Source organism: Heliangelus exortis, chromosome 8 (genome assembly GCF_036169615.1).
Source record: "Heliangelus exortis chromosome 8, bHelExo1.hap1, whole genome shotgun sequence".
In the NCBI taxonomy this organism is placed as follows: domain Eukaryota; kingdom Metazoa; phylum Chordata; class Aves; order Apodiformes; family Trochilidae; genus Heliangelus; species Heliangelus exortis.
In genome coordinates, this window is record NC_092429.1 from 6245496 (window position 1) to 6268975 (window position 23480).

A 23480-nucleotide genomic window follows, 5' to 3' on the forward strand; every position below is an offset into this window, starting at 1 on the left:
CTCTGTTCTTTCTGAGGGTTTAACAAGGTAGCACCAGAAGCAGTGCTTTTACCACGAGGTTTGTATTTGTCATGCAATTTTTACACTATTTGTGGAATAACCTTTCATTTTTTTAGCTGAATATAAAATCATATTTTTATTATATTAATTTAATGCTTAATATAATTAATATTTAATTTAACATTTCTATAGTAGGGCTGAGATGGGTCTCGTGTCTCAAAGCGTTGCAACTTTCTGCTAGGCTAATTTTAATAGAAAAATCATCTTAGTTACCCTTTTTATGAAAAAGAATCAGAAGCAGCAGAGCTTCTGTGTTTGACTTCAGAAAAGAAGAAATAGTTCCGTGTTTCTAATTCCTCACATTGCTTGCTAGTTTGTTACCAAGCAGAATTCGTAGCATTGACCACATAATACCCCTTGGAGTCACCTTGTACATGGAGTTGCCAGTTTAATCTAGCTAATGCACCATTCAGTCTTCAAGCCCAGGCTGTTAGTTTTGATAACATTCTTTTCCAAGCTGCCTATGACCTTAGTAGTCTTGTTTTCTTCTTTGGTTTCACTGACTAAACAAAGTGTGGCTGCCTAGAGATTATACCCAGGCAAGCAAAACAAAAAACATCAGATGGTGCCAGAACATTACTGGTACTACCATTTAAAGCTGTAGTGGGACTGGAGCTTTATTATCTTGGATCACTGCTTTGTATTATTCCACAGGGTCTGAACATGAGCAAAAACATTCTTGGCTTAACTGCGGAAGGGCAGAACATTCTCAATGAGAAATTCTCAACAGAAGAGCTTTCCCTTTACCTTGCTTAACTTCAACACACAAGGAATATCTTACTAATTCTTTGTTCTGACTTTCTCTGAGGGGAAATGTGCCACAGGCTTGTCTCCACTAGAAAAGTCATGTTTTTAGCTAGCTCAGTTTAGCTAAACCTCACAGAGTTCTACAGTAGATTGAAAAGATGCACTAACAGGTGTTAAAGGGGAACACATCTCCAGGTTTCTTTTAGAAATGTGGTGTGGATATTCATGTAGTTTGGCAGAGATCAAAGAATCATTGTGTTTCAAAAAAACCCCACATAAATTGAAATAAAGATGTATGGAATTACAGTCTGTTACCAGCATTCAGAATACAATAACATATAGGTTTCTGCATATTCTTGACATGCCAGGATGATTTTTTTTCCCTGTGTGTAACAAATTATTCCAGTATATACAGAAAATGGTCCATGAGGGTAATGTTGAAGGGGTTAGGTTTAATTAGTTTGATCCTTCTGCTAAAGATTGAGTGCCCACTCAAATTGTTTTGGAAGACCAGTGCAAATATTTTAGTTCAACAAGCTGAAGTTCAACCATAACTATGATATAACCTATGTTTGTAAACTGCTTGATCCGTCATCAGTATTAATGATTTTTAATTTAAAAAAATACTTAAAATAGAAGTTACTTAAAATATATAAATACTTAAAATAAGAAGTTACTTCCTTAATAGAAGAATTTTGTTTGCTTTAACATGTTCTATCCAATTAACATGTCTCCATCCAATTTGGAACAAAGCATAGTTATTTTCTGTAATTACATACAGTTTTATTGGGATGTTCTCCATATTTTAAAAAGCTTAAATTAGACTGGTGTGTCATGCTCTAACATTAAATAGAGTGCTTGCTGTCATCTGAGATGATTATGAACTCCAGAAATCAACAGAACTGGGCAGAAGGCCACAGCTTGTTACCTTGTGCTGCTCCATCAGCTGAAAATCTTGTCCAGCATCATTCTCTGGCCACACAAACTGTCTTGGCTGTAGTGTCCCAGCTACACACAGATTTCCTGACCAGCCACAATGTTTAGCCCATAAAGTGGCCTCTGGAGTATTCAGACTGTCCCAGCAGGGATGTAAGGGGAAACCTCAGATATGCCCACTCTTTACTGTGTTTTCCAGGACATCCCAGCTTGCACCCTACTTCTAATTTTTTTTTCTATGTTTGTTTCCTTTGTCCAAGCTTGTCCAATAAATTAAATCTGGGTTTTTTTGGTCATTACAGTTTAAATGTGTATGGTTTCTAGCCAAGGAGAAGGTACTGGCAATTTAAAATAAATACCAGGGAAGTACTGGGGTAGAGGCAGGAGCATACTAAAAGAGGAAAATATATTTTTCTATTGTAAATTTTCCAGAAGCTGAACTAACTTTAAAGAGCCCCAGTGATGAAGTTGTGTGGCTTGTGGGTTTCCTTAAGGGTGTCTGGGAGTGTGACTGGCAGCAGTGAAAGCAGCTTTAGCTTCTGCCAACAGCTGCAATTGCTTGGGATTCTGTAGAACATAAGGAAGCCATTTGAGAAGTGAACAAATGACATTTTGTTTCCTTTTCCCACTTCAGAAATGGGCTGGTAGCTTAATTTTGTATTTCTTGTCATATCAGGTCACTGTGTCAACTACTGACAACATAATCATCAAAACTAAGAAATTAGCCTGATGGGGGATTATTCTTTTTCTTCTTGTTGGTAGCAATTAATGTCTTCTTTTTGTACCTTCAGGGAAAAAAAAAAACAACTTAATTTTATTTTTTTAATAGATAACAAATGCAGTGATAAACTATAATCAAGCAGAAGATTAAGCCTTCTGTGTGAACCTCAGTTTGCTGCTGAACAGACAGTGATGGTATTCAGCTAAGCAATTCAAGTGACTCACTGACCAAATCCTGTTAAAAGGTCTACAGAGAAACACATTTTAAGGGCATTATAAATTTGTATTGCTTTGTAACAGTAATATAACTTAGATTTTGAGATGGTCTCATAAAAGAGTAAATTCAGTTTACAGTTTTGCAGGACAGCTTGACATAATGACATTATCTGGGAATTGCAAGAGATGTGAACTGATATTTTAAGGCTCAACATTTCTTAAAAAAAGTCAATTTCTGAACATGCTGAGGGGCTTTTTCCACTTAGAAATGTATCTTTTGTATTCCCTTTACAGAGGGAAGAGAAATCCTCCCACATGCCCTGGTCACAGTTAGGATCTTTCAGTGTTCAGAGATGAAGGCATTAACAGCAAGACAAATACAATAGGGAAAGCATCTTCTAACAAAATCTGTAACTTAAATATGCTACAAATCTAGTCTGAAAGAATAAAAATATTTGCCCAGCCTTTATACTATAGAAGAGCTACATGATCTGTTTTCCAGCTGCACATAGACTGAGGTCTGGTAATCTGAAAATCAATCTAGCAACTAGAAAACTGCTGGAATGAATTTTGCAGGGTCAACAATTCACTGCAATTTTAATATTATTTTATCATAAAACTTAGAACATCATAATTTATTTTTGAGAACAGGCCTGATGTCTTTGCTGAGTACAAGAGTTTAGAGTTCACAGCATGCTGAATCACATTTTATACTCCTAATGCCTTGCTCAGATGAGTAACATCTCATCATTTGATTTAAGCATCTTATTCTGCGGGCAGAATTTATTTAAAATTTAATGCAGAAGCCCATGCTATTTTCTCAACCACAAATCAGTGACTTCTACTTCAGTCTCCACAGAGACTTTGAAAATATATAGAGGAATGCTGCTCAACTGGAATGTTTACTTCACTGCAGCTGCAGTATGCAGCCCACTGGTACAAAAAGGCAAATAAGTACAATCTCTTTTCCCAAAGGTTTCCACCAGCAGCTCTTTTCATAGTGTTTGGCCTATTAATATGTTTGAAATAAGGTTACTTGCTCTTTGTAGTCAGTTTGTTTTGCAGTGATGCAGTAGATACATTGTCTTCTCACAAACTTTATTTACAGTAGATTTAAAAGTGTCACAAGTTCTGCAGGGGAGAACATTAGAACAGATTTAATATTTTAAAGAGTATTGTTCCTATACATAAGTGTTATATGCTATGTTTATTTTTGGTTATGAGTTGTTTTTTTCTTTATATACCATATTTATTTGTTTTTAATAGACACAGCAATATCAAAGCTGGTAATTAAAGCTAGTTTATATATATACTCAAGTAGGTTCCAAAATATATGCAATTTATTAGGCTTTTATGAGCAGTATCCATGCTGCCTGGCACAAAGTCTAACTGAAATCTGGAGGAAAACTATCTTTTTCTGTCTCCTTTTTTTCTGTAATATATCAGAAAAAATGTATTGCTCTTAAGTAAAAATCTGACTATGGTTATTTTTTGGGTATTTTTAGGTGGAAAAGCTAAGGAGGTGAAAGGGAAGATAAAAATAAAGGAGGCCTAAGCTGAGCAGTCAATCATGAAACACAGGTACATACAATGAGCACTATGCCATGAGTGCTTCTATTACTCATGGTATTTCCATAGCTACAAGTATTGTAGGGGTTTCTGTTAAAACTTAAGTTTCTGTTGTGTCAGTTTAGAATTGGTTTCTGGCTCCTGCTGCATTTCATTCAGGGATTTAAGCCAAATCTTTTTTTCTTTAGATCTAGAATCACTTGTTGTGATTTGTACATAGAAGAAGCAATATATACAGTATTCTGTATCATCTTATCTAATACTGCCCTGATTTTGGGATGTCAAAATGATCTTTAGGGTTGCTCTTTCTTCTATAAGGATGGCAGACAAAGGTAGCAAGGTTTATCCTGTCAAAAATAGGAGAAGTCTTCTTATTATCTGAGGATTAAAATAATCCTTTTTGGTGCCCGCTCAAAGGATTTGTTTCTTCCTTGTTCTGATGGAAGCAAAAATGCAGAAATTATTCATTTATCCGATTCAACTCGCTCTCTCTTTTCCATGAGAAATGGAGAAGGAAGCAGAGGATTTATTCTAGCAGAAGAAAAATAAGTAGTGACCAGAACTGGCAGGATAAACTTAAATTGCTCCTCCAAAAATCCTGGTCTGCACTTGAACCTCAATTTAGGGAGCAGGTGAGTGCTCTGCTCCTGTGACAGCCCTCAGGACCTGTCAGGAGACTCTCCTGGCTACGTGTGAATTAGCAGACTCATGTGCAGGATGCAGCCACATCTGATTTCCAGATGAAGTGAGACTGCAGTTTACAGCAGCACCTCCTGCAGCTTCATCAGCTTGGAATCAGTAGAAAGAAAAACCCAGGTTCAAAGATCAGGGGAAAGCCCTAGCCCAGCCTGGCTGGGTTTCCAACCTAGTAGTATGAAGACAAAAGCCTGGGATATATTCCAGGACACATTCATCAGCTGTCTAGACTAAAACAACCACTCACACCAAATAAACAACTCCAGCTCAGGTGACTTCTGAGCTGTAAATTATTGGTGGTTTGGGAAGTACAAGGGGGCAGCCTCACTGCCTGCTTACCCACTCCTACCATCTTCATAGTTCTGCCACTGCTGGGGGCAGGACGCTGGGCTTTGAACCTCTGTTCTGAATCATAGAATCATAGAATCATAGAATAGGCTGGGTTGGAAGGGACCTCAGAGATCATCGAGTCCAACCCTTGAACAACTACCGCCACAGTCACTAGACCATGGCACTGAGTGCCATATCGAGTCGCTTTTTAAATGTCTCCAGGGACGAAGAGTCCACCACCTCCCCGGGCAGCCCCTTCCAATGTCTGATCACCCTTTCCGTGAAAAAATTCTTTCTAATATCCAATCTGAACTTCCCCCGGCACAATTTAAGACCATGTCCTCTTGTCTTACTGAGAGTTGCCTGGGAAAAGAGACCAACCCCCCCCTGGCTCCAACCTCCTTTCAGGGAGTTGTAGAGAGCAATGAGGTCTCCCCTGAGCCTCCTCTTCTTCAGGCTGAACAGCCCCAGTTCCCTCAGCCTCTCCTCATAGGATCTGTGTTCGAGTCCCTTCACCAGCTTGGTTGCCCTCCTTTGGACCTGTTCAAGGACCTCAATATCCTTCTTGAACTGAGGGGCCCAGAACTGAACACAGTACTCAAGCCACTGAGCTATTCTGAGCCACTGTCTCTATTCTTGTAGTAAGTTCTGACTCTCCCAGTTAGCTGAGGAGCTCTAAATCCTCACAAAGAGAGTTTGGGGTTGTTGGGATTTTTTGGTGGAATCTCTCTGGGGACCTTTAGTGGTATCGTAGCCTAATTCTGCATTTTAGTAGTCGAACCATATTTTGCCCATTTTCTAGCAGTTTCACTGACTTTAATTGGAGCTGAAGTTGCTCAGAGCTGCTGAAGTACACACAGATGTCGTGGACTGAAACAAAGGGAGTCCTACTAAAGCTCATAGGCAGCAGCACACACAGGGTGGCTCTGTTACCCAGTTTGTAAGCCAAGAACTTGATCAAAATCCAGGCCTTGTTGCATCTGTTTGCTTCCAAGTTTCAAAAGTTCAGCTTGTTCTATTTGTACTTCCCAGTGCCCTAATAAACTATTCAATTGGAACAGTAACTGCAATGTAACTTCTAAGCAAATGCTACAGTCATGTTAATGTTAAAATCTGTAAATGGTACTGGAGTTAATTGAATTCTCTGAACATTTGTGACAATGGGGAGTTACATCATTTGCTTTTCATTGCTCAAGAGAATGAAGTTTTGAAAATAAATTTGTGAGGAATATACTGACAAGCCTTAACTATAAAAGTGTTCTGCAATATACAGGGAAGACTTTGATTTCTGTAGCATAAGCTGAAGTTGGTAATGTTTAGGATGTTGTAGTTACAATGTGTATTTTTTTGAGGAATACATAATAAATAGTTTGCTTTCATGTACTGGTCAAGTTTGCAATATAGTTTGTAGATTATCAGCCCAAAGTCTTTGGAAATAAGATATCAACAAAGGAAAGCATGAGCTGAGCCAGGTGCTTCCAGTTCAGGCCAAAAGTTGTTTATATACTTTTGTGTTCCACTGGTGTTGATGTGGTTACAAGTACATAACCAAGAGTAAAATTTACCCCATTGACTTAGAGGTTAAAGCATGTAAGTACACAAAGTTAAGCTATGTTACTCAAATTGCATAAGAGGAAGACCTGAGATTTTAATCAGTTAAATTCTGGTTTATGCTGACTAGTTCTAGTTATGTTAGTTCTCTAACTAGAGGAAGGATGCAGCAATTCTGAATACACAAAAATCAGTAGCACCTGAACTGTTACCTTATCAGTCTTACAGATTTTGCTTTCCATATCTCACAATTGTAGACAAAACAAAACCCTAACCACAGTTTTCCACGATCCATCTATGATTTACATATTGATAATATTAACCCATTGTGTCACATTTGGATGGAACTTTAATTTGTTAAATATTGATGGGGATGTTTCATACATTCAATTGCTACAGAATCATTGCATGAAATTTACATATTACACTGAATTTCTAAAAAAACAGTAGGAAAATGTTCTTTTTCTTGTAGGTTGTGTATCAGTCTTATACCCTGCGTACTTTTCTTGGCTGTAGAAATACCTCCACTTACAATTTCTTGTGGTTTTCAGCTTGAATTCTGTGTACCCACAAATCTTTAAATGTAGTATTTTAGTACTTCAAAAATTCTGTGGATAATCAGTGTGATGTCAGCAGATGAGGTGACTGTGTGCAGCACAGGTAATTTTCTGCAGTGGGACTGATCTTAGTAGTGCTTGGCTGACTGAAGTGATGGCTGTCATTTCTGTTCCCAGTAGCAACATGGGTTTATTCTGTACTGTGACTGCTCAGTGTGATTATTTCTTGGAAATGTTCAATTTTTTAATGGACAGAGAAACACTGCAGTGTGTAATCTGCCATTCCCTGAACCTTTTGAGTGTACAGTGTAGGATTCCTGGTAAGCAATTAAGACAAGTAGATAGAGAGTCTGGGGAGGTGGACAGATACATGTGTATGCAGGTATGTGTGTGTCCTCAGGAAAAAAATCCAGATGGCAAAAACTGGAAAATCTGGGAAAATCAAGACATATGATAGCTTTAAATCAGGTTTACTTTGCAGGGAAGGCATTGCCTAAGGCATAATAATGTCAGCAGAAACAATGCCTCCACTTAGGAAGCCATGGGCCAAATGTTTGGCAGGGGGTCCTGTGGAAAGGCTGGGAAGTATTATAACCTGGGGAGAACTTTCTGGTAGCTGTTTCTGTATCAGATTGTTTAAATGGGAAATCAGGAGACTTCATATTCCAGGCATTTTAAATGATTTATTTGTGCTTCAGCCTTGCCAACCAAAGCACAAGTTAAAAGGGAATTTTAGTCTCTGAACCTTCAGGGTTCACATTTTTAAGCTTTTCTTGGCAACCTTGAAGGCCAGAAACATTCTATATTTTGCTGCTTTCTTGTTGGCTTTTTAAAGTTAAAGCTCAAATAAAACATGCAAGCTCTTAACCTTAGAGGATGGAGCTTTATTTAAAAAACAACAACAAAACAAAAACACGACAAAGAATTGGAAAATATGACTTTTTCTTTGTGGCTGGTAAAACTGGATTTGTTTTCTAGAGTGTTCCATATCTGAGAAGATAAGCAGAAAGGCAGAAAATGAGAAAAGAGCATCTTCCAAAAAGATAGACCCTGTTTATCTAAGGTGGGACAAGGAAAACTTTTATCCCACTTCACTTTTACTTTTGGATGGCATTTGAATTGGCCTCGTGTATTTAGCAGCTCATCTGTTGAACCATCTGTTTCAAATTATCCATGCTCAGAGGGCACATTGCACCCAGGCATAGAGTTTCCCTGAACACAAGAAATTTGAATTGGATTTGCAGCTTAGTGATCTGTAAATATGGATGTGCAGTCTTACACCTAAATAAACTCTGTTCATTTTGGAGAAATCGAAGCGTTCATACAGCTGCAGAAACCTGAGGAGGGTTCCAGGGAGAGAGCCTCAGGCCATACTCACTCTCCTGTGTCCTTTGCACAGTGCTCAGGTTGTGCAAAAGAAGAGAAAACCACCCAAGGTCTTAGGGAGGCAATTTCTCTTTTAGCCTGAGAAGTTCCTAGTGGACTAAGAACTGATACAGTAACCAGTTTTACAGCCCAATTAAATAGTGTCTTGAATGGATTTTAGGGTAAGGAAACTGCAATTTGGCTCTCTCTGCTAATGAATCATCTCCTGTCCCATCACAGTGCTCCAGATGAACTGGGTAGTGAATCAGAAAGCTATAACCAAAGCTGTAACTCCAAAAGCCTTTGTTATGCAAGTACATCTTGGCCAGGAAAGAGGATCTGATCCATCAACTCTAGCGGTGCATTAGGTAGATTTTGTATTATTTATGGCATGCTAGCAGCACTTATCTTTCTCATGTGTTATCTGCTTTGAACATACTGGGTTTTTTTTGGAAGAACATACTACTGGTTCCCTATATACTACCCCTCCTATTCCTTCCTTTCCCCAGAATGCTGACTCAATTCCTTTTACTTTTTCAGTCAGCTTGCAGTTTTAGGCATTTCCTTGTCTGGGATTTGATGGGACACATTACTTCCCTCTCATCAGCATTGTGCAGCTCTGTTGTGAGTGCTGAGTAACATCCTGGCTGGAAGCTGAAGAGATTTCTTTACAAGTAGTAGCTACTGACATAAGACCATCTTCTCTTCATGGAATGCATGGAAATCATGGACTCAGGTAGTTGTGCAGTTCCATAGGAGGGAAGGAAATCTGGCTCAGATAATGCAGTGTTGGTAAATCTAGAATCAGACACACTTGAGGGATAAATATAATTTTGTCATAAATTCTCTTTCTAGATTGTTATGGGGCCTTTTCATAGGTTTTCACATCAGCCATAACCCCAGATCCTTTGCATTATCAGCAAAGTTTGAGTCTTCTGGTGATGAGTTTCAGACTTAAGTAACAAAGTTTGTAGTAAATTGTGGACAGAGCATTGACCAAATGTAGATCTGTTATATTGTTTGGGGAGGTTGTATTCAGTGTGCATGAAGAGTCTAATTAGGACATGAGGTTAAGTGAGGTTCTTGGAAATATTTCTTCCTGCTAGAAGTAGCACACATAGTTCATTTAACCCAATAATTGCATATGCTCAATTTGTACATCTAAATTATTAGCAATTTTACTTTTTGTAATATATTTAATCTGCTTATTTGATAAAAAAAAAAAGATCTTTATATTATATTGCTTACTCAAGTATTAACCTGCATTACTACTTAAATTAGCAATCCCAAGAGAGCTATAGCAACTGATGAACATCATTTCAGCAATCTTATGAACCTGAAAGAAAAAATCTAATTCAAATTTTACCTTTTTGAATTTTTCTTGTAGTATAAATGCTTGTCTCATATGAACAATTATTATAGAACCTCAAGGTTAGGGCACAGAACTGCAGATATGTAAAAAAAGACAGCTGTATGACAATGGGTAAAGGTTTTAAAAACTGCCAAGGACATAGGTGCTATGTTTTGGGCAAGACTAACACCATCTGGCTGGGTTTTGTCTTTGCCAGATGTTATACAGGCCAAGCCCCCTGTCCTGCCTCTAACACATTTCTTGAAATAGGAATTACATTAAAAATATAGTAATACCCTTTTACCTGACTGGAAACATAATTATTAAGTGATTTTGAAACCCAAGGAAGTGATCCAAGCTTCTCTGCTTCTATCACTCCTGATCTTACCTGGCTTATGGTTTCTTCCTCTGTCTTGTACCTAAAACCCTGATACTTTCCTCTTGTGGGCCCCTGTGTTCTGTCTGTAATTTTTATACATATCTATTTATCCTGTGAGCATTTTAGTCAGGTTGTCCTTCTACAGAAGGACAGATTTGCTTGTCATGTTTACACAAATTAAACTGATAGGGCAATCTGAAAAGTTTGACCTGTTTGACAGTTGTGCATCATCATCATCAATAATTCTGGTAATCTGATAGAGAAATATATGCATAAATATACCAATACATTCTTCAACTGCTTCTCAGAGTTAGTGAATCTTATTTAAATTAATATTACCAATAATAGTGGGAATTAACTCACCTTGCCTTTCAGATTCCATTGGGCATTTTTAAAGCCAGAATGTATTTTAAGTGTAAATTTATTTGTAAATGGAACTTTTTGATTGAAAAGCTGTTGTGAAACTACTGAAATTCATGAGGTAGTTATCACAGTCACAATAGTTACTACACCTGTAATATTTTTCATGGCTGCTTTGATTGCTACTAAAACTCACTTAAAGAAACATTTTTTGTTAATGGTCATCAGACCTTTGGAGCTACATCTGTTAAATGCAACAGGTGAAGCTGGTAAAATATCTTTTGTTCCAGGTGATGGGAAAGAAGGATAAAGTGACACAGAAATAAGCAAGTTTTTGTCTGCTGATGGAGTTCAAATTCAACTAATGCAATTTTGCATCTGTCAGTCACATGCATGGTTCCATCAGTTCCATCAAGGTGGAATCACTGCTGCATTACTTAAATATAAAAAAACCTCACAACCTACCCCCCCCCAAAAGCAAATCAGTCATCAAACAAATAAATTGTTTATCTTTAATGATGCTTCATGTTTCAGTTGTACTGGATGTGCAACCACGTGAGAACACACATTAAATTGTGAACTGTTTCCTGCATCCATACTTTACTGCAATGGTACAATGTTCAGTCTTTGATATTTAGCAGTGATATTCATTATATGTGTATAAAACATTTTTCACAAAGGAAAATATTTTAGGTGCTGTCACTTGACATTACTGTTATTGGTAGTACTGAACTGGCTTAGAAGAATGAAAAAATTTAATTTAATTACATGTCAATAATTGAGGAGTCAAGAAAACAAAGAGAGGTTTTAAAGCAACATTCCTCAGCCTTGCACGTCAGCACCTGTGGGATTGTATGTTTTCCACTTAAAGGAACATTTTGACTGCTGGTGTTGTGCAATAGTTGGCCCAGTGACAGAATGGATTCCTCTCCCTGCTACAGAGCTGTAAAAAATAATCCCAGATGGTGGATTCTCATTTGTGGACAAACAGCAGGATTGTGGTTTTAAGAAGGGGGAGTGCAGCAGAAAGGGTATCTATACAGATTCCTACAGAATCACCAAATTCTTTCTGTCTGCAGGAAGAATGCTGCAATCTGATACCTGGGAGCTTTCACAATGTGCAAGCTGAAGTTTCCCTTACAGCACTCAACTGATACAGATCTAGGCAAGTAATGCTTTCCTGTCACTTCTCACTGTATTTGTCAATAATTTTTGATCTTTTCCATGGCAACAAAGGCATCACAACATCTATTTTAGTTAGCACAGTTTATATGTGGCTTAATCATGGGTAACTAACAGGGTCAAATAATTTACATCCTTGCCTACTCTGAGGGCAAAATCATTACCAGCTTTTCAAATATGATGGATTTTCCACTGCTGTTGAGGCTTTTGACTCATCTCCTCACTGTGCCTTTGTCATACACCCTACCATAAATCAGGAGAGATCTCTCTCCTGTCACCAGTAGTCTTGTCACATACATGAAAAACATTCTTTCTGAAACCAAGCAGAGTATGATTCCAATTTAGGAGAGTTTTTAACTACTAGTGGAAAATTAAACACAACTACTGTGTTGTCCTGAATAAGGATTAATTTAAACATGTACTCAAGTGTTTGGCTGTGTTGCTGCTATAATCATTGCTCAGGTTGAAGACTGGATTGCAGGTTACTGTGATTTTGAAAAGTTGAGGGGTTTTTTGTCTTATGACCAACATTTTTACATCACTGTTATTTTATTTTCATGATTTCCAAACCATTTTGACATTGTTATGATTGTAACTAAGACTAGAGGAAAAGTGAAAAAAAATTGAGATGAAGGTAAGGATATGTAAGAAAATTCAAATAATTAGGAGGACTCATGAAGAAATATTTGGTAGTAGCAAGATTTACAGTAATGCCATAAAAATGGAACCATGCCATAAAATAGTCATGAGAACAAGCCTTTTAAAGAGAAAAAAAAAAACTAAATCAGTCAATAACATGCTCTTTTACCTAATTACTTCATGTATCTTTTAATTCTGAAGTTAACTAATAATCTTTGTGAAGTGCAGATTGAATTAGTTTAGGTTAGAAGAATGCAGGGAATTCCGTGTGTAGATTGTAATTGTTTCAGAAAGGTGAACCATGCATTCCCTGGGTTTATAGTATAGGTAACATGCCTAAGGAAAAAAGGAACAGAAGAAACTGTAGGTAGCAGGCAGAAAGCTTTTAATAATAGTTTTCAACCCTCATTTTGGTCAAGTACACAATACACATCACAATATTGATGTCTTTAATTAATAATGAAGACTGTTGCTGTTTCAGCAGTGGTATCACTTCTATTTCTATCAGTATATATTAAGCTGTACAAGGAATGGCTAAATATCTAAATAACTAAATAAATAACTGCTGCACATCATGTCAAATTAGTGCCAATTGAGGATTTTTCTGGGTTTCAAATATAATCTTGAATTAAAAATTAAATCTTATGTGAAAAATGTTGCTCTGCTGTGTGTCATCCATCTATCTTATAAGAGAGGTCAAACTAACCTCTTGTATATATCTACATTTTCTCCTGATTCTTTTGAGGCATGAGTTAGGGCACCATGAAATTAGCTCATAAAATTAGTTGGAGGAAATCTGCTTACAGTCTTAATGAAAAGATAAATTGTGTATGTTTTAAAATGGCATAGATGGGTCTGCAGGGCTGCATTTTATATTTGCCAACTCTCCCATCAAATGTAGTTCTTTTGAAGAGATTCACTCAAGCATTATTCATGTTATCCATTGTACTATTCCAATCTCTTAATAAAAAAAAAATCAATATTGTTCTTTCTAATGATCACAGTTCAAAAATAGTTTTGCCTTTTGGGATTTGGACTATTTGCAATATAAATGACATCATTTTACAAAAACAAATAGGTACAATTACTCTACACTCTACTCTGTTTCTGTTTGACATAAAACCTCCAGATGAAGAGATTTAGATGCAGCTATATCCATGTATTTCTAAATATCTGAACAGAAAACACTGTTCATATGAAGAAATATGCACAGATACCTTATTCCTGTGCAGTTTCCATACTGATCAGTGTGTATACTCCAGTCTCTAAATAATCCTCCTAGAAGGCACACTGGAGGATTCATACATTACAGGTTTTATATAAAAAAATAACATTTCTGTGGAACACCTGATGAAGAAGGTCAGGCTATATTATTGTGATGGTCTCTTGTGGCCTTAAAACTTAGCAGCCTATCAGTAACCCTCCCTCTAGAAAACTTGCAGTTGCATGAAAGGTAAAGAGTACATAAAGCATATCCCAGGGTGTGTTTTTGGCTAAAGGCACACCTGCATTTGTGATTTTTTTCAAGCAACTTGTGTCACTAGTCCTGGAAAATCCTCTTGAGACTCCTGATAAAAGGGACCTTCAGTCCAAAAGGTTATCAACGTTTTGTATCATAATCTGCCTCATTACTCAGGAGGGATGTGTCATTAATCTAAGTGTGGGGAAATGCTGTTTTATGTCAGGACCATGGCTGCTGTTTGGCTTTCTGAAAACTGGGCAACACAAGACAGTGTTTACCTGTGGGCTGGCTCCCTTGCATTCATTCTTTGATCATAGAACTGTAAAAATTTATTTTTTTTTTTTTTTTTTGGCGAGGATTTTATGTGTTCATGCATATGGTTCCTTTGATTCTTTAAAACTCAAAGTGGTTTAATTCTTTTGAAATTTAGATGCTTAATTCTATATCTGTAGCACTGGAGCTACTAATCTTCTTTGTAATTCCAGGAAAGTGGGTACCTCATTTCACGTTCAGGTATGTAGGAGGCAGGAGTGAGTCATTCCTCCAGTCAGCCTCCTGAGTGCTCAGGAGTTGTAGGAATACTTTTCCTAGAACGAGCAGAACAAGTCATGCTAAATGCCTACATGTTGTTTTGGAAAAAAAAAATAATGGGCTTCCTGTGTGCTGATCCATAACGTCAACAAAGCTATAATAAAGGAAGGGATGGACATGTTAAATGTTATTTCCAGGAAGAGCACTGGATATGATTAAAATGCTATTAGCTTTACTAACAAAGATCTTTGGTGATCATAAGACACTTATAAAATACAAAGGTCATTAGTGTCAGACTCTGACTTGCACAAGGTCTTCCTAGGTTGTCTTGGTGCAACACAGGTTTCAAATTTGAGTCAGCTGTACTAGAACAAATCACTTTGTGCATTTACACACTATCTTGCAATGGGGATTTGCACCAGAACAGTTATGCTGTTGCTATTGTAGCTGCACTGCTGCAAGCCCCATTCTTCACAAGCCATTTGGCTGTTTTTGATTTATTCAGAATCACTTGTTTGTCCAGTGTAGACTTAACCTTGTGCATTGTACTTTTAAAGGAACAATACAGCACACTGAGATCAGGTACCCATTTGCCAAAATGTCAGAAGTTAGAGTCACAGAAAATCCTGTTACACTTCCAAATATTAGCATGCTAATCCTGTTTCTGGGTCCTTTTGGGATCGAAAGTGTCCTTTACTGGAGGATCTTCTGACAAATATACCAACACACAGCAGTTATTACAGAGCAGCTTAGAGATAAACACACTTCCTGCAGGAGGATAATTCATGTTGAATGTGAGAAGATAAAAATTGAAACTGTTAATTTACGTTTTTTACCTAATTCATGGACCTTTTGACTTTCTTATGTTCTCAGCAAGTTTTCTCCTAAGCCCAGTACACAATTGCACCTCTCCTTCAACATCCTTCAACATCTCCTGCAATTCTCAGTGCAGGAGATATTTTAAAAAAACAAGATTCGTGGCATCAACAAAGGGGAAGAGACAGAAAACCAGGATTTCCACTGAGGAGCCAGTAAGGGGAGAGAGCCCTTCCATAACTCCCACTAATTCCAGATCTCAGGAGTTTTACCACCCTAGCCAAGCCCTAGCTAATTGCTTTTGGCTAAGCCAAGGAAGTAGTTGGAGGGTGTTGTCTTGCAAACCTGACAAAGGTTTCAGGTAACTTTTACTAGCCTTGATTTTTCTCTTGACAGAAACGAAGTCCAGTTTTATGACCCTGTGTCAGGACATTCCATTTTGATTCCATCTTAGAAACAGATAGCTATTTCCTTCTAGGAGGTCTCACAGCAGATGCACACAAATCTGCAGGACAACAGTTCAGTGTCATCAGGCTGAGAAGTGCTGTTGTAATTATTACAGAGATGTCTGAGGCTGTGAGCTGATTGTTTTAACTTGGGTGGTTGGAGCCATCCAGGACAATGTTTGTTTGTGGAAGGCACAGAACAACAAAGATTTACATGACCACAGCCATCCAGCACTGATTGAAAGGAACTCATTATTATTTTAATTTGCAGAGGCTACAGTGGTTACTTTGATCACTCTGACATGATCTTCAGGAAAGTCAGGTCTTCAGGGGGGCAGTTATTTGGCTAGATCAGACATACCTCCTGGGCAGCACCTTCTGCTCAGAGGGGACATGGGACATTTAATCATGCTCTGGGTGAGGCTGCCCTGCACAAGTCCCTGGTGTTCCTTGGCTCAACACCCATATTTCAGTAACCTCTGCAGTAACACTGCAGCTCTGGGTCTACTCCTGGAACAGATGGGAAACACTTGATGCAATACTCAGCAGAGAAAGGGAACAGCAGCAAGAACACATTTGCCAAGTGAGATAGCCTGCCCACAAGATTCTGCTCACAACAGCTCTCAACATCAAGCCTCCAACTCCAGAGCCAGCTCCCTCCCCCCCCCCCTTTTTTTTTTTTTTTTTTTTTTTTTTTTTTAATATTTTTTTTCCCATTTTTCTTCTATTTGCAATGAGAAGACATCAGCCTGGGTGTAACCTCTCTCCTGAGACACCACCAGTCTGCTGCTGAGCTCTTGCTGTTCTCCTTGCCCTGGGGAGGAGACTGAGAGAAGGAGAAGGCAACTGACAAAGCAAAGGGCATCCATGTGAGATCTTGGCAGCAAACAGAAACCCAGGCCCTCCAAACCTGTGCTGAGGAGCACCTTCCCCAAAAATTAATGGGCTCAAATACTGCTGTCCCCAGGAGACACAGCTGTAGTTTTACAATCTTCTGGTTTAATTTCCAGGTATTAATTATTGTGGAATGATATTCCAGTTTTAATCAAAGAAGAAAATCAACCTAGAAATAGAATTGCCTGTGCCATATTCTAGGGATTTTACTTATGAGGATATGTGAGGTGGATGTGAGGTGGAAAAGAGATGTGACATTGAGTATGTGAATGGTGTGAATATTTTTATATCCATTCTGTGAGCTTTTTATATTCTTCCCCTCCATATCTTCTTTTTGTTGCCGAAACAATGACTGAGAAATAGGTTGGATAAAGCAGAGCTTCTATAAAACCTTTATCAGAGAATAGGTGGGAAGGAGGGTTCCCACGTGCTTCATGACAGAGGATGAGAGATAGCAGCTCAGAATGACTGCCAGCTGAGGAATGACAGGATGCAGAGGTGGGGCATGAAAATTATTAGTACAAGCATGAAACTGAGCTGAAGAGGACTAAAAAATGCAGCGTGGTAGTGAGCTAAGAGCAGAGAAAGAAAACAAAGCAAACTTTTCCATTAATCAAGTATGACTCCAGGTTATTTCCTTTTGTTGGTCCAGATGTGTATTTCAAGTTTGAATTTGTGCCTAATCCATCTTGGGGCATAGTCAAAAAAATAGGAATGTTTTCCCTCCGCCCGCGGTGACAGATGTGTGATTGTGGTATTGCAAAAAGCTCAAAATAGTTGTTGAAAGAGCTGCTGTGTGGGAGTGAGCAGGTACAGGAGGAGCAGATCGTGTTCCAGTGCCCACTGGATCTGTTGTGGCAGAGGGAGATGTCCCTGGGTGCCCTGGACAGGGAAATGAGCAGGGATGTGAATATGTGAATATCCCTTCCAGTCAGTTTGTGCACAGTTTGGGTTGGTTTGGTGCAGCTGGCTCCTCACTCCAGCTTGCACCTCTATCTCTCATTGTTTGTGCTGTCTCAGGCTCTCTCCTGACATAAGGGTTGCTTGTCCCCTTTCTGCTTGTCCCCTTTCTGCTTGTCCCCTGGCAGAAACCCCACTGCTCCCCGAACCATTCCACCGAGCACCAGGGAGACAGGGACACTGACAACCAGCAGCGAGTGCCTGGGCAGGCACAGAATTTCCTGTCAGCAGAGAGAAGTCTGGGGGAGGGAGAGGGGAGGCCAAGCCCGGGGCTGCCCCTCGGTACTGCTGAGCCCAGAAGGGACACATCGGGTCAGCACATCCTGCTGGGCTCAGGACACGTCGGGTCAGCACATCCTGCTGGGCTCAGGCACCGCTTCCTCCTGGGCCCTGTGCCCAGTTCTGTTGCAACCCAGCCCAGACCTGATGCACCTCCTGTTTTTTGGGGACTTCCCCAACCTGTGTCATGAGCGAACTCCGGGGCTGTAACCGTTCAAAATGCTTGAAGCATCCGCAGCAGAAGCGGGGCCAACGGAGGAGGTAAGGGGAAGGCGAGGGAGTGGGAAGCGGGGATCTTGGCCAATGGCTCCGGCTCCGGGTTTTTGTTGCAGCTGCCTCCAGCCGGCTCCGGTTCCGGCGAGCCGATTCCGGAGCCCGGTTTTGCGTGCGGCTCTCGCTGCCGTGCGCTGGCGGTGGAGGCTCCGGCTCCGGCCGTCGGGCGGGCGGGGATCCGGTGCCGGGTTTTGTCCGGGGCCGGCTGGGGAAGTTGCCGAAGTTGGGCCGTGAGTGCCGGGGCCGCGGTGCGTCCTTCCTGCGGCCCGGCCGGGGCATGATGGAAGCAGCATGGCCGCCCACCTCTCCCTGACACAGGTACCTCCTGCCGCCTTTCCGAGTGGGGAGAGGGCTCCCCACCCCTGCCCGTCTCTCTCCTCCCTCTCCCGGGGAGCTCCGAGGCCTGGCACCCGCGAGGGGTGGGAGGGTCCCGGGCGAGGAGCGGGGGCCTGGGGCTGACCCGCTCCCAGAGCGCTGAGGCGGCTGGCGGGGCTGCCTCGACGCCGCTGGGGAGGGGTTCGGTAGCTCCTCGGAGGGGCCCCTCGGCGGAGCGGCTTTGTGTCGTCCGCCGCCGCCGCCCCTCAGCCCTGCCCCGCCGCGCTAACGGCCGCCGGCGCTGTCAGGTGGCGGCTGAGGCGCGGCGGGGGCTGGGGGGGTGTCAGCGGGAGGGAAAGAGGGGACAGCCGGGCGGGCAACCCCGGGCCCGCCGCGGGCGTGAAACGAGATCCCGCCCGGCTGCAGGTGCCTGTGCCCGGGGCTGAGGGGGGGAACACGGGTGGGTGTGTGGGGAGCGGCCCTCCGGACGGGCAGTGGCGCGGTCGCGGCCGGCAGCCCGCAGAGGTTTGGGCTGCGGCGGCTGTAATCGCGGTCCGGTCGGTCTTTTGTCTTCTAGGAGAGACACGGGGCCCCTGGTTTAACGGCAACAAACATAACAACAAAACGAGAACCCGCTCTGTAGGTTTTTGAGGGCAGGTGGTGAACTCGGAGAGAAGGGGAATTAGAGTGCGCTGAGGGCTGGAAAGGCGATAGCCCGGGGTTAGGTGACCGTGCCCCGGTGTCGGCCCGGCCTCCCCGCCCGCTGCCCGGAGCCCTGCGCTGACAGCCCGGGGAGAAAAGGGGTCGGGGGAGTGCTGAGGGGACAGTGTCGGGGTGTTAATGGGCAGGGTGCAAGGAGGTTGGCTTGGGAGAGAGAGAGACAGCTCAATTAATTGTTTTAACAGAAACTTCAGATTCTGCTTGAAAGTCATTTTACCTTTTGTTTTGTCTTCTTTCTGTTTTGTTTTTCCTTTTGGTGGGCCCCACGGGATGGGCACCCCGTTTTTGCATTCTGTGAAGCACAAAACTTGGAGCTTCTCGGTGCTGTTTGGTGCTCAGGTGTTCTCCCTTTGCCTGAGTCTTGGTTGCTTGCATTTGTTTCCTGCTTGTAGTAGAATTTGTTTCATGCTGTTGGGATTACCTCGTGTTCTCTAGAAACTTGGTAGCTAACGAGCTGCCCTTTTTTGGTACCTTTTTGTTTCATCTCGCAGTGACACGAGAAGTTCGCATTCCTGTCTGGCAGAAGCCTGAGGCAGGCCTGTCGGTGCACATGCTCCTGCTTGGGATGCTCCAATCCAATAACCAGCTGGATTTACAGAAAGTAAAGCTGGTAAAGAAGCATGAATCACTTAAAACACATATAAGTATACTTGAAAAGCTTGGCAGCAAGACTGCTTGATTTCCAGGTGTTTATATAGTTGACTTTTGAGAAAATCATCAGCTGTTTCACATAAAGAAGGGAGGATTGCTCAGTGAAAAGATGAACTGCAGAGTGGACAAAATAAATTTCTGTGTCTCTCTTTCAACGGTATTCAAGCAAAAGAAAAAAGTTAAAAATATCTCTTTACTGAAGAGGAAAAAAAGTTTTCCTAGATGATGAGTAGCTTTAATTTTGTTGGACTAAAGGCATGGACTAATCTGGGTCTTTATTTGGGGAGAGGGGAGGAGTGTCTGCTCTAGTGCATGCCACAACAAGACATTATTGCTTACAGGCTGTGTAATCCTTCCATTGTAGAACTTATTTACTTTTGGGTCACATGGAAGGGGATGAAATACAAATGTGATAATGTTGACAGAAGCAGAAAAATCACCAGTATCCTTAAAACCATTGTGACTGCAGCTTACATCAGTGGTTAAATTGAGGAAGCTATTTCTGTTGTTGTTGACCATTTGTGTGGGGGGCTGGTTTGGGTTTTTGGGTTTGTTTTGTGGATTTGTTTTTTTTTTTCCCCATCTATTTTTTCTTCTTGCATTGCTAAAGAATTATCTTTGAAAGCCCAGCAAGCCTAAAGATAATTTCTTCAATGTAGGGTCTAACTTCTGGAATTTCAGGGTTATGAAAAGTCATAGCAAATTTTTACGTGCACTAAATCTGTTCAGATGAGCATAGGGAAGTGAAAATGACAGTACAGGGGTGGAGGGTGCCTTTAGTGGCTGCAGTTATCTTAATTACTAACATCAGCAATAAAAAATATGCAGATTGGTACTTTCTGGTGTAGGCCACATGCAGAGACAAAGAGTCATATTCACCTGAAATCAAGTTCACAATTGCATTAAGTTTTCTTTTTCCCTTCCCATGTTTGACTGTGATTTACCACGGCTGGGAAGTTGGGTATTTCCAAATGAGACTGGGGTATTTTCAGATGACTTTGCAGCTGCAGTGCCTGAGAGGGCTGGGCATCCTTTATTTAAATATCAAAGCTCTGTTTAAGTAATTTGAAACTTTTTAGAGCTAATTGTGTTCTGTTGGCTGATAGGTAGAAATATTTCAGGATCCTGTAGCTGCAGTGAAATTTATTACACTAAATGTGCTTAAAGGAGTGTTGTAAAATGAAGGTGATTATCTCCCTCTCCTCCCCCCAGTTTAGTAGTAATCTAAAGTATCTTTTATCTCTCCATTTTGAACCTATTCTACAGCATCTTGTTGCCACTTGCATTTGCTTGCTAAGTGTTATGGCCTGAGCTTAATTATGAATTTAATAGGCAACTTCTAAGGAAATATCGACCAAATGAATGTTTTATTGTGGTTGCTCTTAGTTTGGAAACAAGTGAGAGCAGCATCAGTGAGAGGGAACTGTTCCTATCTCACACATTGTCATCTCTTATTGGGAAACTCAAAGTAAGCTGTAGCAAATATGAGGAGTTGTATTTTTGACCTTCCAAGGGTGGTTATTTATCTGGCTTGTTTAACTTTGAGAGAAGTAACAGAAAACTGAAGATGCAGAAAAAGCATTTTGAGGGTGGGGAGGATGTATTTGTTAAAAGCTGCTGTCATATGGACATCCCAAAACTTCTTGTTGCTCTTAAAAATTCAGCTTGTGGTTTATTCTGAAAAAAATGCTCCTGTGGGACTGAGGTGGGGGGAACCCCTAAGGAGGGACTGTAAAGAGAAATTCAGGGGCAACAGGAAGAGAACTTGTAGTGTTTTTCTTCCTGATGTAATGAAATGCTTTTAGTGAAAAACATGGTAGTTATGGGCTGCTTTGGTATGCAAGACAAAATAGTGCAATACCAATTTAACTGGTCCTATTTAACTGGAAGTCTCAGTTTAAACTTGTCTTGTGTCACAGAGTCCTGAATGCTGTGCAGTGGTGTTGGAGGAAGCATCAAATATTGCAAGTGAGGCTGAGCTAGATGGGTACCTGTCTGATGCATGAACATCTTGTTATGGGAATGTGTAGGATGTAAATATGGTATCAATGGCACTCTCATATACCTTATGTATATAATGTAGAGCCAAAGGTTTTGGCGTCTGTGGAAAATTTCTGAATATTTTTAGGGGGGGATCAGTGACAGGATAAAATGAGCCCTAGTTTGTTCTGCTTATTTGAGTGAGAGTTCTGCTGTTCCTCTTTCTGTCCCCCATGATAGATGAGGAAAACTAAGAGAGTGTGTGTGTGTTTAAACTTGCCTACAGAGGAGGCTGACTGCTCTTAAAGTGGATAAAACTTTTTTTTTCTTCTTTTTTGATATTGCATCAACCTTGTTAGAGAGGAGCTGCATCTAGAAAGGCAGTGGAGATTCTCTTTCATGTTATGCAGGGCTTGTTCAATACTGATTTGAAGATGGAGGAGGTTTTCTGTAGAAATCTGAAAATTAACTCAAATAATTCTTAATTATGCAGTGACAGACATCCATGCAGAGAGAAGATGGCAGAGTTTTTATGCGTGCTTGAGCTGTTCAATAGGAATGAAAGTGCTGAATTTTGAAGTACTTGGTAATATCTGCATAAAAATTTGGAGTCAGTCTTTTTTTTTTTTTGCTTTTATTGCTGTAAGAGATGTGCTTAATTATATAATGGCAACTGGTAAAAATCTTTACCAGGAAATGCTTCAGATAAGACAGTACAAGAATAGGGGGAAAAGAGACAAGTTGATTATTTTTTGCAAAGAACACTGTAAGAAAACTTATCTTGCCTTAAACTTACCTGCTTCTTGGCTGGCTGACTACGTGAAGAACGTTTAGGATCAGATTGTGTTGTTTGGCTTGGCAACTCCTTAACGTGAATCATGGAGCTCTGCATCATGACACAGTACAGTATTTTGGATTTTAATCAGGATATAATAGCCCTTTCTGTCTCATTTGGGCTGGAGGGGAAAATATTTTCATAGTTACTGTAGTTTTTCTCAAGGGACAGCTTTTTATTCGTTTGGTTTTAAACCATTTGTGGATGGATGGGGTGGACAGACTGGTAGTAATATCTCATTACACTTACATGCAGAAGTGCCAGAGGGGTGAAAACATGGGGATATAAAGACTTGATTGACAACAGAAGATGAAAAAGACTGGTGTCCCTAAAGGTATTTTTTATTTCCTAGGTTAGTATTCTAAAGTTCATAGGTTTGTAACAAAGGTTGTAATTACCAGAGCAGACTTCACTCTTATGAAGTGATAAACTTTTAAATGGAATCATAATAAATATATTTCTATTTCTGTACTCTGGAATCTGACCTTTTCTCCCTCCCTCCTATTTTGCATCAAAAACAAGTTGAATTGACTCTGCAATTGGTTGTTGCAAATCCCACAAAAAGGATGTTGCTAGGTAAATTCTACAGCAGCACTTTGAGAGGCGTGGAGTGGTGTTTTTCTCATTATTTCAGAAGAGTATCACAGAGTATATTTGTAT

At 40.4% G+C, this 23480-nt stretch overlaps 1 protein-coding gene across 10 annotated transcripts in view; it reads left to right on the plus strand.

The window, feature by feature from the left end:
* The first annotated feature begins 18248 nt into the window (after nt 1–18248).
* The window catches only part of EPS15 (epidermal growth factor receptor pathway substrate 15), a 44035-nt gene continuing 38803 nt past the window's right edge, over nt 18249–23480 (plus strand). For 4 of the 10 annotated variants that reach the window (XM_071750148.1, XM_071750155.1, XM_071750152.1 and 1 more), the window contains exon 1: nt 18251–18307. In XM_071750148.1, the coding sequence (XP_071606249.1) occupies nt 18266–18307 (42 nt within the window). In that variant the 5' untranslated portion in view covers nt 18251–18265. Of the gene's footprint in view, nt 18308–18482; nt 18638–23480 lie in introns of those variants that run through there. The other 6 variants (XM_071750151.1, XM_071750154.1, XM_071750158.1 and 3 more) reach the window with 3 other exon arrangements.